The 14,770-nt window shown below is 62.2% G+C and overlaps 1 protein-coding gene across 8 annotated transcripts in view; it reads left to right on the top strand.

Annotated features, from left to right (window-relative positions):
- MAP2K3 (mitogen-activated protein kinase kinase 3) overlaps nucleotides 1–14,770 on the top strand; it is a 28,972-nt gene that overhangs the window by 1,364 nt on the left and 12,838 nt on the right. The window contains exon 1 of one of the 8 annotated variants that reach the window (XM_048065779.2): nucleotides 835–862. The exons of 2 other annotated variants lie outside the window; for them this stretch is intronic. In XM_048065779.2, coding sequence (XP_047921736.1) covers nucleotides 850–862 — 13 coding nt within the window. In that variant the 5' untranslated portion in view covers nucleotides 835–849. Of the gene's footprint in view, nucleotides 1–834; nucleotides 863–6,114; nucleotides 6,290–9,264; nucleotides 9,517–9,929; nucleotides 10,395–12,989; nucleotides 13,209–13,266; nucleotides 13,288–14,770 lie in introns of those variants that run through there. 5 more of the 8 variants (XM_066977568.1, XM_066977572.1, XM_048065787.2 and 2 more) reach the window with 5 other exon arrangements.

Consider the following 14,770-nt stretch of genomic DNA (forward strand, 5'->3'; position numbering starts at 1 on the left):
AATAAAATCCCCCAAACCCCAAAAAAGGGGCGTTAGGGGGTCGTGGGGCCGTAGTGGGGCAGCGGGAAGGGGGGGGGGGGGGGGGGGGGGGGGGGGGGGGGGGGGGGAAGGGGTGAAGTGTTGTGCGCGTGCAGCACGGTGATAAATAAATTAAAAAAAAAAAAAAAAAGGTGAGTTTGATAGAGCTGGGAAAAAAAAAGCAACAAGCTGACCCTATTCTGGAGGAAACGGCCCCAAATCGCCTCTCTTTCAGTGCTGGTTGGGGTGGTTCGGTGAGCGCCCTGCGTGGCGTGGGGCAGCCCAAGGGGGTCCCCGGGGAGCCCACCCCCCCGCCGCGCGGGGCTATGGCCGTGGGTGGCGGTGCCACCGGTGGGACCCGGCGGTGCCACCCGGCGTGGGGCAGGCAGCGCCGCCGCGGCCCCGAGGCCGGCGAGGGCTCGTCCGCGAAGCTCGTGCCGCCGGCGTGGAGCTCGCGGGGCTTTCCTCCCGCGGCCGTGATGCGCTGGAAACTCGAAGTCAGGAGCCATGTGAGCAGATGAACGCACCTCGGCGTGACTTTTTTATTTTTCGGGGGCTTTTTTTTTTTTTTTTCCTTTCCCCTCCTCTAAATGATCCGTGTCTTAAACGGAGGGAATGTGGACCTGAGTTTCCTGTTTGCTGTGTAAGCCGGGGTGTGAATCAGCGGCGATTTACGGTGCGCCGAGCGGAGCTGCTGACTCACGGGTACGAGCGCATGCCTCCCGCCTGCCCCGGCTGCTGCTGCGGGGCTGCAACGGGCTTCATAAAAAGGCTGCGGGAGCCCCGCCGTGCCCACACCTCCCCCGGGGCCCGCGTGGCCCGGCCGCCTGGATGGAGAGCCGAGGTGAGCTCCTGCAGCCTGCCCGGGGGGGGTTTCGGGGGGCTGCTTCGCTCGTGGGGTCGTGGTGCCGCGCGTGTGTTCTCGCGTCCTCATCTCGTGCCCTGCTGGCTGCCGAGACTTGGCTCGGTTTGGGTTCTGCCTGAAACGTGCCGGCTCCCGGAGAGGGCTCCCCAGCCGCGTGCTGCTCCGGGGGGATGCCGGTGGAGAGCAGGCTGCGGCTCGGAATTTATCCTGGGAGATTCGGGTGGCTTTGGGCTCCTGCTGGCTGAAACCTGGAATTTAACTCGGGAAATTTATGTGGCTTTGGGCTCCTGCTGGAGGTAGCCCAGAATTTAACCTGGGAGATTGAGGTGGCTTTAGACTCCTGCTGGAAGTAGCCCGGAATTTAACCTCGTAAATTTAGGTGTCTTTGGGCTCGCTCCTGCTGGCTGTAGCCCGGAATTTAACCCAGGAAATCCAGGTAGCTTTGGGCTCCTGCTGGATGTAGCCCAGAATTTAACCTGGGAGATTCAAGTGGCTTTGGGCTCCTGCTGGATGTAGCCCAGAATTTAACCTGGGAGATTCAAGTGGCTTTGGGCTCCTGCTGGATGTAGCCCAGAATTTAACCTGGGAGATTCAAGTGGCTTTGGGCTCCTGCTGGATGTAGCCCAGAATTTAACCTGGGAGATTCAAGTGGCTTTGGGCTCCTGCTGGAAGTAGCCCAGAATTTAACTTGGGAAATTCAGGTGGCTTTGGGCTCCTGCTGGCTGCAGCCCAGAATTTAACTTGGGAAACTCAGGTGACTTTGGGATCCTGCTGGCTGCAGCCTGGAATTTAACCTGGCAAATTCAGGTGGCTTTTGTGCTTCTGCTGGCTCCAGCCTGGAATTTAACCCGGGAAATTCAGGTAACTTCGCTCTCCCGCTGGATGCGTCCCGGAATTTATCCCGGGAGATTCAGGTGGCTTCGTGCTCCCGCTGGCTGCTTTCCCTGCCGGAGGTGATCGGGGCAATGAATGGAGACCGCTGCCTCGTGGCTCGCAGGTTGGCCGTGCCCGTGACTGATGCGCACAAAAACTCGGCTGCCGTCACCTTGGCTTAGTCACGGGGCTGTCTCCTGCCTCCGGAGTTGTTGGGGATGCGCGTGGCCGCCCGTGACACGCGGGATAGGAATGGTGCCGGGCCGGAGCCTTTTCCCCGCGCGGTGCTAAACATAGCTTCCGAGATAAACACCTGGTGGGGATTAGGGAAGCTCAGGAAGGATTTCGCCTTTCTTCCTCTTCCCGCTGCCGGGTTGATCCGAATTATCTCGCGGGATGAGGTGTGGGAAACCCTCACCGGCTGGTCCTGCGTTACCTCGCGTTGTCGAGCCTCGTGGTTACCCAAATATGCAAAAGCTTATTTTGCATGTTTGGTTGCCTGTATATATATAGATATTTGCTGGTTGCCTCAGGTCCCCAGCACTCCCTCCAGCTCCGTTTTCCCAGCTTGGTGGCGGGACGGGAAGGAGTTGTGCGAGGAGCCGTGGCGCCGCGCGTGTGCCCGTTTGGGGAGGTCTGCGAGGGGCGCCGCGATCTCAGCACGTGGGCGCGTTTCGAGAGCGCGTCCTTCCCCTTAGCCAAGAGGTTTTCCTCCGGGAGGACCCCGCGGGTTTGGCGGGTGCCTGGACGGGACCCAAGGCCCCTCAGCGCCACGTGGTTGTGTTTCTCCAGGGCTGGCAGCGTGGGGGCTCGCAGCTCTGAACCCGCGGAGCCAGGCTTTTGCTTTGCGCCTGCTGGACGTCACGCCGGGGGTGATAAAAATACTGAGCTGGGCTTCGGCAGCCCCTGAAGGCTGCTTGTCAGCCGCTACCGGTGCTCTGCGAGGCGGCTGCTTTCATTCCCCAGGCCCGGGCTGCAGCGCGGGGCTGAGCCAGGGGTTGCTTTGAGCACAAACCTGGCCCTGAGGCTGGTCGCTGCCAGAGGGAATCCGTGCGTGCACCGTGGGGCTTCTCCATGGGTGCCCAGGTGTCCGGTCCCGGTGACTTTGGGGCCGAGGATATGGGTTTTTTGTTGGAGGGTTGCTTTCACTGGGTTAACGGTGGCGGGCTGCTTGCTAGGGGGGAGAGCCAGGAGAGGAACTTGTGTTGTCTGGGGGTAATTTTACTCGACCAACAAAAACTTTGGGGTTTTACGGACGTGACTCAGGACTGCTTGTGGGTACGCATGGAGCTCGATTTACCCACAGCTGCTTGCTGACAAAACTCTGCAGTGCAGGTCGAGTCCTAGCCAGGGATTTTGAGACGGCGGAGAGGACTTTTTATGGTGGGAACTGGAAGTTTGTGGTCTTTTTTTTTCCCCAGCTTGGGAGATGCCCCATCTCCCCACGGCCTTTTCATCCCCATCTGAGTGTCTGTCCCCAAAACAGCCGGGCATGGACGTGGGTGCCACACCGGCACAAAGCGGGTCTGGGTCTGCTTGGTGGGGTCTTCTTGGTGCTGCCTTATGCCCTGCAGGGGGTGAGGGGGGTCCCATCCTGCCCTCCAGCAGTGATTGGAAGCGATTACCTGCGTGTGCTGCTGGCATTGCAGCCTGGTGCAGGGGGAAATGAAATATTCGGATCCGCGGGCTTTAAGGGTGGAAGGGATGACGGTGAGCATCGTGCTCAGCTGGAGCCAGCCAGGAGCTCAGCGCGTTGCTGCCAGGGCTGCAGGGCATAGCAGCGTCCCCGCGTGTCCCTGGTCCCTTTGGTCCCTGGCTCTGTGACTTTTGCTTACCGAAGCCCAGGGGCAGGAGGAGCAGCCCCCAGCTCCTTTGGGAGCTGCCAGCGTGGAAGAGGAGGAGCTGAGGGGGATCTGTCCCCTCCAGGCTGCGGCAGGGTCACTGCCGAACCGGGTCTGTCCCGTGCTTTAAGCCAGATTTCCATCCTCTCAAGTGAAATGCTTATTTTTTTCAAAAAAAAGGATAAATTTCCTTTAAAAACATCACACGAGTGGGAGAGGAGGCAGGATGAGGAGGAGACAAAACTTACCAGAAATTGTTTGCAGAGCATCCACCCTTCCTGCCCCCTACACCGCCACAAAAAAATAAAAAAAAATAAAAAAAAAATCCTCCTTTTGGAAAGGAGGAAGCCTCCTTTCGGTACAAGCCGTTTCCCATCAGAGGCTGCGAACCTGCGCTGTGGTTTGGAGCTGGCACCGGCGGGGCTGACGTGCCCGATAACTGCGTGGGGCTGAGCCCGGTGCCTGTGTCCCGCATCCATCCGTGCCGGGAGCCGCAGGGTTTGTCCCTGACCCTCTCCTGCCGTAGTAGTGCCGGACGGTTGGTCTATTTTTAGGGAAGGTAAAGCTTTTTTAATTACTGCTTTTTGTTCAGCCGGAGGTCTCACGTTGCCAGCAAACAGAATCCGCAGCTAGGGCTGGGTCCTGCTGGTGCCCCTTCCGAGGCGCTGAGCGGCGAGAGGGTGAAGCGCTGGGTGCAGTTCGCTGGGGGCAGAGCGTCTCCAGCTCGGGCTGTGCCCCCTTTTCCTCCTCCAGGTGCTGCAGCAGCAGTTGCAGGTGGGGAGCGCTTGGCGAGGGCAGCAGCAGCGCGCCAGCCGAGCGCTTCTGCCCCCGGGGCGGTTGTGACACCGGCGCCGCTTCCTGCCGGGGCCGCGGGCGGACGTGTGCTCGGAAAATGGTTTGCAACCAGCGCGGCCGGAGCTGGAAGCAGGGAGCCTTGCTGCTTCGGGGCCCTGGGGGGGCTCGTCCTGGGGGTCCCTGCTCCTCCCTGCCTGTCGGATCCGCGGTGCACAACCCTGTGCAGGTCGGGGATGGGAAGGGAGGGTGCTCGGCGGGTGGTACTGCAGCTGCTGGATCCAAACACGTGGGGTGGATTGGGGTTATTTAGGGGAGCACGGGGTTATCTAGGAAGGTTCGGCGTGCCTGTGCTCGCAGGTCGGTTGGGTACTGCGGTCCCATACATAAAAATTCCGTCTTAGCCCAAATCTTGCAGGAAAGCCCCCCTGCCTCGGCCACCCGTCCCGCTCTTGGCAGCTGGAGGCACCTGCAGCCCGAGCAGGTGCCATCTCCTGCTGCCCGCAGCTCAGTAGCACCAGTTTTTTCCCCTATTAAAGGTAGCAAAGAGCAAATACGGTGTGTGGGGGAGGTATTCCCTGCTGTAGGACAGAGATCTTGCTGCGCTGGGGAAGGGGAGGCCGGCCGTGCTTGGAAAGGAGAGGACGGGTGAGGGCTGTCCCCTGCCCACGGTGCTGCACGCCGCGGGCTGCCCCGTGCAGCTCGTCCCTAAAAGTGACGTGGCTCTTTCTGTAAGAGCCGGATGTGTTCGGCAGCAAGGCTTTTTAAGAAAGCTGCTCTGCGGAGCTAAAAATCCCCTGCCGCCGCGGACTGCTCGGTTTCTCTCCTGAAATGCTGCCAAATCGCGCTTCGGGCGAAAACGAACGGACCCGGTGCCAGGGCTGCTCTTCGCCTCCTCCCGAGCACCTGGTAAAGGGGCGGCGAGGTGGCAGACCCAGCCACGTTCCACACCTGTCTGTAAAACCCCGCGCTTACACCCAGAAAATCCCCAGAAAAGCCTCTGCAACCCGTTCCGTCTGCGTTTTCGGTCGATCCCTGCGGTTGCACGGCTCTGAGCACCTTGAGCTCCGAGCACCGGCGGGGCTGACGGTGAGCTGCGGGAGCTGGCAGACAGCCGGGCTTGTCCCCTGGGGCCGGGCCACCCTTCCGTGCTCTGCAGAGGCTGATTTTTTTTTGCCCGTCGGAAGCTTTTTGCAGGTATTAATTCAGCCTGGCGTTGCCCGGCTTGGTGGAGGATGCCTGGGCAGCAAGAGCAGAGCGCTGGCTGCAGGGGGCACCTCTGGAAATGCTGGGTGCATTTTAATCCAAGCTCTTTGTCAGCCTCGCGTGAGCTTTGTCGAGGAACCGGGGAGCGCCTCAGCTTTTCCTCCGGCACCTCTCCCGTCCGTGGCATCTCCTCTCCGCGTACGTTCCGGGCTGCTGCAACGCTTCGCCCTTGATTTTTGGATCCCCAAAGAATTTCTCGTTCGGTAATCGTGGGCTTCCCCCTGGGGTTTTACAGGCACAGCTCGGCGAGGGAAGCCGTGTGCGGCAGCCGCGGGGCCGGCAGCCAGCGCGCGTGTTCCCCTTATCTCGAGCAGGTTTCACCTTTTGCACCTCTCCTTCCAGCTCCTCTCTGCTCCGTTCCATGCGCTGCCCTGCAGCGCGCCGCTCTTTTCCCCCAAAACGCTGACTTGCGCCTTGCCCTTTGGGGTTAAAAGGGTTTTTTTTTTTTTTTTCCTGTCGTTTTTTTAAATGGAAATGATTCTTGGAAGCCCCGAGCGTGCCCCAGGAAAAGCTGCGAGCCGCAGGCTGGGCGGCACTGAGTCACTGCGTGCTCCTGACCCGCGACGTGAGCCGGATGTGTCGGGACAGCCTCTGCGGAGCCTGCTGCCTTCCCGGGACGTCTCGAACCGGCTCTGTGAGCAAAAACCCGCCAGGCTCATTTCCACCCAGCCTCGGAAACGTTGCGACGCGATGTGAATAGGTGGATTCCCCGAGCAGGGGGCGAGGAGCGCGCAGCAAAAAAATAAACCAAAAACCTAAATAATCCCCAGCGAAACGGAAGCAGGCGAGCGAGGCTGTGCCCTTCCTGTGCCGGGGCTGCCACGTGGGGCTGCGGTGGGGAAACGCTGCCCGAGCCGGGCACCAGCCAGAGATGCCCTGCGGGTGCCGGGCGAGTGCAGGGCACACGGAGGGGTTTTCGGGGTGTGGAGCCGCCGAGAGCCCGCGGGGGCGACGCTTTGCAGCAGGGGAGTTTGGAGGAGCAAAGGAGAAACGGTTGCGGACGACTTCTGCAAAAACGTGGAGCTTAGCAAGCGTGCTGCGCTTTTTTTTTTTTTAATATCAAATTGTAACTTCCTGAGCTGGTGAGCGGCTGGGGCCGGCCTCAGGCAGCAGCTGGATGCGGGCTGGGATGCGGACGTCAGTCTGTCCCCGGCGGTGTCGGGTAGGGCTGGGGCAGAGGGAGCAGAGGCTGCGGGTGGCTGCCGTCCGCGGCGGTTTCCTCCCTCTCGCCTCGCCAAAGACTGAGGTTCCCCCACCACGGGATGGGTCCTGCCTCTTTGCTGCGCCCCAGTTTGCTCCTTTCCTCCGTCTCGGCTTGGAAAAGTGCGTGCGTGGACGTAATCGGGGGAGAAATGTGGGTGAAGGCAGCAGGTGAGGGGTGGTGAGGCAGAAACCCCCGCGCGGCTTCAGGTGCAGCGCGGGTTTGGGCACCGGAGCGCCGCACCCGGGCGTTGCGCTGCCGCGCCAGCGGTGCTCCCGGCCCTGCCTCCGTCGAGCTGCCGGTGGGGACGGACGGACGGACGGACCCGTTCTGACTCACGGACCCCGAGCTGAGTTTGCAGCACCTGCAGCCAGCTAACAGCCCTCCTCGTGTGAGCCGCGTGCGCCCGGTCCTGACTCAGCGGGCAGCTGTGACCGCCGGGCTGCGGGTGCCGGCTCCCCGTCCCCGCGGGTGGCATCACCCGGTGCCTCCCCGCGTCTCCGGCTGCTCCCTTTCCTTCTGCCCCCCCCTCTCCCGGAGACATCGCAGACATTGAGCGCTTCCTGATTATTATAATAATTATTATTATTATTACTTTTCCCCCCGCAAATATTCCACTTTCAGAGCAGGTACCCACGTACGCCATTTACTGGGATGAAATCCCTTTCCCCGCCCGACGTAAATTGGAGGGAGGATGGCAGGAAGCTGAACAAGTGATTTTTAATTCTGTTTATTTATTTTTAGTCGTTAAGGCTTGCATTAAAAGCAGGAAGAGGCAACACTTTGCCCTTTTACCAGCTTTACAGGGTTTTGTGGCCAACTGGAGGTACTCGAAACCTCCAGTTGAAACCTCCAGCACGGCGAGCTCCGAGCAGGTGTAGCCTCTGCCACTGCTTTTTTTTTTTGGGGGGGGGGGGGGGGGGAATCCACCCTGAGCGATGGCTGCGAGTGTGCAGCCGTGCAGGATGCTCTGCCCGGCCCCGTGCCTGCTCCAAAGAGGTGCCGGGCGGCTGCGGGCAGAGGTTTTTGCGCAGGTCCTGCTGTACAGCTGCGCGGTTTTCGGCGTGGCGTAGCGTGTCTGATAACGCCACGGTGCCGCTGCTCTGACACTCCCCGAGGGCAGCCTGGGCTCTGCTCCTGGGGGTTTCCCAGCGCGGAGCCCCCGTGTTGCAGGGCAGCAAGCTGCCATCCGGGAACAAAGCGCAGAAGCAAACGTGGTTGGTTTTTTTGCTTCCCCCCCTATCCCTCGGGGTGACGCAGGTAACCTAAAAATCCAGCTGGAACGTAGCTGGGCGGTGACGTCCTCCCGAAGCCACGGCGGAGCGGGGCCGGCCGGCCGGCCGGAGCGTTATCTGGCTGCCGCACGGAGCTGGGGCGTGCCTGGCAGCCCAGGGCTGGCAGCAGGGGCGTCACCGCGGCGGTGGCTTCAGCTGATGTCCCCGTCCCCAAATCCCTCCCTGTTTTGGGGTGCCGGGCGCTCGCAGTGCTCTCCTTCCATCGCTCTTGGCATCATTTTCCAGCCGGAGCCATCCCGCTCTGCTGGAGCGATGGGAGCAGAAAGGTGACCCCGTTCCCTTTCCTCCTGGGTTTTGTTGAAAGGTTTTGCTTAAAAACAGAGCTGTCGTAGAGCTTTCTGGTCGGGATTGGGGCCGTGGTCCTGCCCGTGGGGTTTTGCTGATCCTGGGTCCCCGCTGCCAGCCCGGTGCATCCTCCCGGTGTCCCCGGCCTCATCCAGCCCTCGGAGAGGCCGCGGGTGGGCAGGGGAAGGGTGGGGAGAGGGCTTGGTGCCGGCAGGCTGCTGCTTGAGCTCATTGCTGTTTTTAAGGGTGTGCTCTTCCCCTCATTGAAGCCTGGCAGGGAGCGGCGGCAGCTGCCCGGCGTGCGAGGTTCGGCCGCTCAGAGCCCGGCAGCAGGGCTGGTGGCCCCGGGAGCTGCAAAATGACGGGGCTGGCTCCAAAAAAAATGGCATTTCCCGGCACGTGGGGTGTGCCGAGGCAGCACGGGCTCCACGAGAGGCTCTAGGGATCCTTGGAGCATCCCCCAGACGGGACGGGGACGCTGCTGCAGAGCCGGGGGCCGACGCGGGGCAGCTCTTGTGTCAGCATCCTTTCTGCGCCGATGATCTCGGCTTGAAACTATACCCTGGGAGTGGAAATGCACCCGAGGAAAATATCTTCCGCAGTCCTTCTGGGGCTTGTATAAACACTATTTAAAATTAGAGGCACTCATTAGGTTGGTATGCGCGTTCACCTCGACCTCTGACTTTTCCGCCGGCGAATGCGCGCGGGGCGGCACAGCCCACGAGTCAGGGAGCGAAGCGGAGGCACGCTCCCTGTAATTAGGGGAGGGTAAAGGAGCCGGTACGGTATCTCCCCTCCAGGCTGCCGGGGAAATTGAAAACAGAGCTGCAGCCCGTTCGGCTTTGGTCAGGGACGTCGGGCGCTGGCTCCTGTCCGGGTGGTGCCGGGAGGAGAGGGGAGGGCAGCGATGCTCTGCCACGGTTCTCGCACGTGTTGGCGGCGCAGCGGACGATTTTTTTTTCCCCGCCTCCGTCGTTCTCCCTCGCTATTTACCAGCGAAATCCACGCAGCGGCTCGGACTCTGCCAGCGGAGGTGCCGTCTCAGCTGTCACCCTGGAATAGCTGCCGAGCTCCGCGCGGGTATTGTAATGGAACAATATTTGCGCTGTTTGTTGTGGTAATGGTTGTCAGCAATTAGCGGGGCACCTGCGGCGCGAAGAAATCCGACCTCGTGCCGCCCGGCGCTCCCTGGGTGCCGAAGGGCTGAGCGTGGGCGCTCGGGGCTGCGTGTTTGAGCCCCCCCCCCCCCCCGGCGCCCTGGTGTTTTCGTGCGCTGCTTCTGCACGGGGCCGCGGGCATCGCCGCGCGAAGCTCTGCGCCGGGGGGCTCGGGAGGGCAGGAGTGATGCTGCTCCCCCCCCGGAACCCATCCGGCTCACGGCAGCGCTGCCCAGGAGCTTCGCACCGCTGGGTTTTTATTCTGGGGATGGGGGGGGGGGGGACTGAGATGGGAGAGGCGAGCTGGGCTCCGAGGGTTGAACCCTCCAGCGGCGAAGGCGTCCCCCCCGGGATGCGCCGCAGCAGCCCTGCGCCTCGATGGCTCCCGGCGCTGGCTCCCCCCCAGCTTCCTGTTGACGTCAGCGGTTATTTCGCCCGCTGCAGTTTTTACAACTGTTGAGCTTTTCGAGCGTAACCCGAGCTGAGAGCGGCCAACCTCGGCGGCTGCCCATGCGGGGACGCGGCACTGCCGGCGCCGTCTCCCCCAGCCTTCCTCGGCCGCTCGCCGGCTCGCGGACCCCCGGCACGCGGCGGGGACCCCGCACGGCACCGGGGGGCTGCCGGCGCCTTCCGAGCATGCAGCCCCGCCGGGGATAAGGCGCGGTGCTCGCCGAAAGGGCCCGGCGGCGGATCCCTCGGGCCCTTTTCCCTCCCTCCTCCGGCTCCCCCATCCATCCCTCCCTTCCGCCAGGCGCGCCGTTTCTGTTCTTCATTTCTGGGAAACCATGGACAAGAAGCAAGGTGGGTGTTGCAATTTCCAAAGCACGTGCCGGGGGGGGGTGGCGGGGGGACACACACCGAACGGCCGGTGGCGGAGCTAAAAGGGGGCGGTGGAACTTTTTTGGGGTCCGTCCACAGAGTTTTTCTTCTCTCTGCTTGCTCGGGACGGGGGGGGGTTCTGCATGTGCGGCTCGGGATCTATTTTTAAAGCTCTGGAAGCGTGCATGTTTTGCACGGGGTTGGAGCGCTGGCATCTTAGCAGAAATCCAGCAGAGCTCCGGGAAGGAGCCTGTCCCTGTTCTGGTGGTGTTCCCAGGGCTTTCCAGCAGCCCTTGCACGCCCGTTGCAGCCGGCGGGGGCTTCTTGTCCAGCCCGCTCGGGTTTTTCTCTTTCTCTTTTTGCAGAAGTGCCGGGCGCAGGGCGGCGGTGCTCTGCAGGAGCCCCTCTGCAGGCTGATGAGTGATGGCTCTCGGCAGGTTGAGCGCCGCTTTTCCGCTTACACAGGGAGCTTTTTCCACTCCCGTGACCAAAGCAGCCAAATTCCCCTCTCTGCTTTGTTGCACCCTGCCTCTGTTTTTTATTTTTTTTCCCTTTGGGGATCCTTTTTTTTTTTTCTATTTTTTTTCCTTTGGCCCTTCCTTTTGCGGCCAGGCTGGGACCCACCCTTCAGCCCTCTGCCTTTTCTGCAGCGTTTGGCTCCCGTCTCTGCAGGTCGAGGGGAATGGGGGGGGCACCCAAAACGTTTTCCCCAGCAGCGTTTGACTCCTGTCTGCAGGCTGAGGGGGAATTGGGGTCACCCAAAACTCTTTGCCCAGCACTAACCCCACCGTGCAGCCCTGGCGGCAGCCCCTGCGCCCGGCAGGTCCGTCCGTGCTCCAGGACTTCACCTGGAGCGCCGGGGAGGCACGGAGAGGTTTGATTTCAAAGGTCAGCTCAGGCAAATAGCTTTATTTGCAGTTCTTTAGGTTGTCCTGTTCGCCTCTCTCCACCCACGCCGGCGGAGTGGGAAGGACAAACCTCCCGGGGAGAGGTGCAGCGGCGGCAAGGAGGAGGATTTTGGTGTTGAATTGAGCAGTTCCAGGAAATGAATGTGTCCGGTCTTAGCTGGTGCAGGCTGTAGCACGAGGGGAGAAAAAAAAAAAAGCCTTTTTTTTTTTTTCTTCTTTCTTTAGGAGGAAATGGTGCCTTTCTTAGCATAAAGGATGCAGTTACATGCCTGCGGCGTCACGTGGGTTACGAGCTCGGCTGCGCTAGGAACTTCGGTCAGCTCGTTTTCCCCAGCCCGGCTGCACGCACGGTGCTGCGTGCCCCAGGACATGCTCTGGGCTCAGGCTGGGGGTAACGGGGCTGGGATTAATGGGGCCGTGCCCCCGGGTTGCCCCATCTGCATTTGGCTGCTGTGGGAGTGATCTGAGGTCGCCACGAGCTCCAGGGAGCAGTTGCAGGCTCTGTGCCTGCACAGCTCTCTAGCAAGAGCCCCGTGCCCTGCGAAGCTGGAGCACTCCCAGGACTTGCAGGTGACAGAAAGCGTCCCCCTGTCCCCAGCAGCTCTCCCGTGGGGTCCCAAATTGGGGGAGAGCTGCTGAGAGCCTGGCAGGTGACAGGGAGCTGAGAGCAGCCGCCTGCGGGGGCCGACAGCAGATGCTGCCCCGGGACCTGCTCAGGGCAGAAGGGGTTGAATTGCAAGGTCGTGCCGGGCCCGTCCCGCTGCCCGTTTGTTCCTCTGGCACCGAGCGTCCTGCTCTGGGGCTGCCACCAGCTTTGGGGGTGACACTGGGCAGCGCGCTGGGGACAGCGGTGCCGGGCTCTGGTCCCCCACGGCCACCATCTGCCCACCCCGAGCAGGCTGCGGGTGTGCAGAGCTTCAGGACAGGACCGTTTGCCTCTTTCTTTTTCTTCTTCTTATTTTATTTTATTTTTTTTTGTTAAATTTATGTATTTCTGGGCTGTGCTCAAGAGGAAGTGGCTCCTGCCCGCTCCACCCCTGCACGGCTGGACCCGTGCTGCTTGTGTGGCTGCGTGCAGCAGGAGAAACGCTGCCAGCGCTTCCCCCGGAGGTTTGCAGGATGCCAGAGGGTTTGGTGCCGTGGCAAACGTGGGGAGAGCAGGAAGAGGCAAATCCCATCCCCGCCTTGGCTCCCCCGGCTGCGGGGGCAGCGTCCCATGGGGACAGCCGTGTGATTTTACTCCTGCAGGCTTGGGCTGAGCTGGGTTTTCCGTCCCTGTGAGCAGCCCGGGCAGAGCCTGGTGTTGTTGGTGCTCCCTGGAGCTAGGGAATGTTTTCAGGGGCTGGGCGCGACTAAGGGGAAGGGGATTGTGGCTGGCATGGTGACACTGGGAAGTGTGGGGCAGTGGTTTGGGGCTGTGGGGGAGATGGGCTGGTGCACAGAGCCCTCCTTGCAGCAGGGTGCGAGCGCCCTGTGGCTCTCCACTCCTGTTCCGTGGGGGACAACCGATGCACGGAGACGCGACGCGGCTTTGCGGCGCGGTGCACGGGGGGCTTTGCGGCGGGGATCTTCCCCGTCCCGTGCTGACCCTTCCGCCCGCGCTCTCAAATCCCACCGCGGGCACGAGGCTCTGCGTTGATCCCCCGACCCCAACGCTCATCCTGCCGGCTCCTGGGGCTCCAGTGGGGCTGATGCCGCGGCCTCGGGGCCGGCTGCGTGGCGGACCCCGCTCCTGCCGCGTGAGTCAGCGCGCTGCGAGCGGCGCTGTCAGGGGAGCAGGCGGCACAGAGGGAGCATTGTGCTCCTGCGGGGGTTACTATGGCAATTGGGGAGAAGGAGAGCAAACAGATCAAGCAAAATACCAGCCGGGACGACGGCGTGTGTGTGTGTGTATGCACGCCGGGGGGGCTGTTTCAGGGCTTCGGGCGAAGGTCCGGCTGGTGGCTGCGCCCTCCGCCAGGCAGAAGGTGGCTGGGGGAGCAGCCACGGGGTTGCAGGGGTTTGGTTCGCCCTGTCCCGGGGCGTTTTGGCCGAGCAGGAGGTGCAGGGTTGGCTTGGTGGGTGTTCAGCAGCATCCCTGGACCGCTGCCTGCATCCCTGAGCCATCTGCTAAATCCAGCACACCTGGGTGTCTCCTCAGGTTTTGGCTCCGGGGGTGGCTGCAGGGAGGGAAGGCGGTGCCCGAACCCGGGGACGGCAGCTTTCGTTTGGCTCCGTTTTGGGTTTGCTCCCGGCGTTGCTCAACCAGGTGCTTTGCAGAGTCCTCAGTGGGTGCACGGGGATATTTATAGCTCCCTCTGCCAGCCCGGCCGGGCGCGGGGCTGGGAAGGGAAACCTCGCGGGTTCGTGAACCGGTGATCAAACCCCGTGATTGCCAGGACAGTGTCAGCTCTCCAGGGCTGGTTTCCAGCCCAGCAGGATGGGTTTGGTGCGGAGCAGCCAGGCTGCAGCTGCCCACCCGTGCTGCCTCCCCCAGCAGGGCAGGATGCGGCCGGGGGCATCTCCCCTCCTTCCTGCCCAAGTCCCAGCTCCTCGCCTCTTCCCCTCCCTTTCCCAGCAGCGTTGGAAGCGCTGGACTTTGTCCCAGGAGCCGTTCCTCATGGCAGGGAGCCTGCCCAGGGCCACGAGTAGCCGGGAGGTGCCTGCCCCGTGCTCGGAGCCCACCTCTCAGGGCTGCTCCCCAGGGTTAGAGGCACCTTCAGCTGCAGGCCACCGCAGCCCCTTGTCCCTGCAGGGGATCGGGGCGGCAAAGCAGGGCTCTGGCTGTCTCTGCAGCTCCGTCCCGCTTCGGTCTCCGTCCGGGGAGGATCACACATGCTGAAGCTGGATCATTCCCAGTTTCCCTTCCTGGCAGAAAGCGCACGACCCGCTGTGGCTGTGTGGTCCCTCAGCCTCCCTGGGATGGCCTCGCGTCCTGGGGTGGGCACCGGGCTCTTAGGGTCATGCTGCAGCCCCAGTTGCACTCTGGACCTTTATACTGGTTGTCTCTTGTCCCCTTGGCTTTGTCTGCTGGTGTGTGACCCCCCTGGGGCTGTCGGATCTCCTTGTGCTGTTTGGAGCTGGGCAGGAGAGCGTCCTGAGGGCTGCTCCTGACGGGCCCGGCCTTCTCCCAGGTCTCAGCCCGCGCAGACCAGGCCTGGATTCGTGTCTGGCAGTGCTGGGACAGGCAGCTCCTGCCCGGTTTTGTGCTGTTTTCCCTTGGTGGCACGTGGGGGTGTCCCCTTTTGGGGTGGGAGTTAGTTACTGCCTGGCTTACTTGTGGCCTGGTGGCCTTCGTCCCGCTGTCGGCGTGGAGCAGAGCTGGCCTGGCCGCTTCCCTGCCTGCTTCTGCAGCCGTGACGGATCTGCCCCGTCCCTTCCCACGTGCAGCAGGCTCTGTGGGGCTGCGAACCCGCTGAGAAACGGCTCCATGCGTCCCAAACTGGCCCGGCCGGGAGCCTGGGGCCTGGT

This window comes from Anser cygnoides, chromosome 15 (assembly GCF_040182565.1).
Source record: "Anser cygnoides isolate HZ-2024a breed goose chromosome 15, Taihu_goose_T2T_genome, whole genome shotgun sequence".
Taxonomy (NCBI): Eukaryota; Metazoa; Chordata; class Aves; order Anseriformes; family Anatidae; genus Anser; species Anser cygnoides.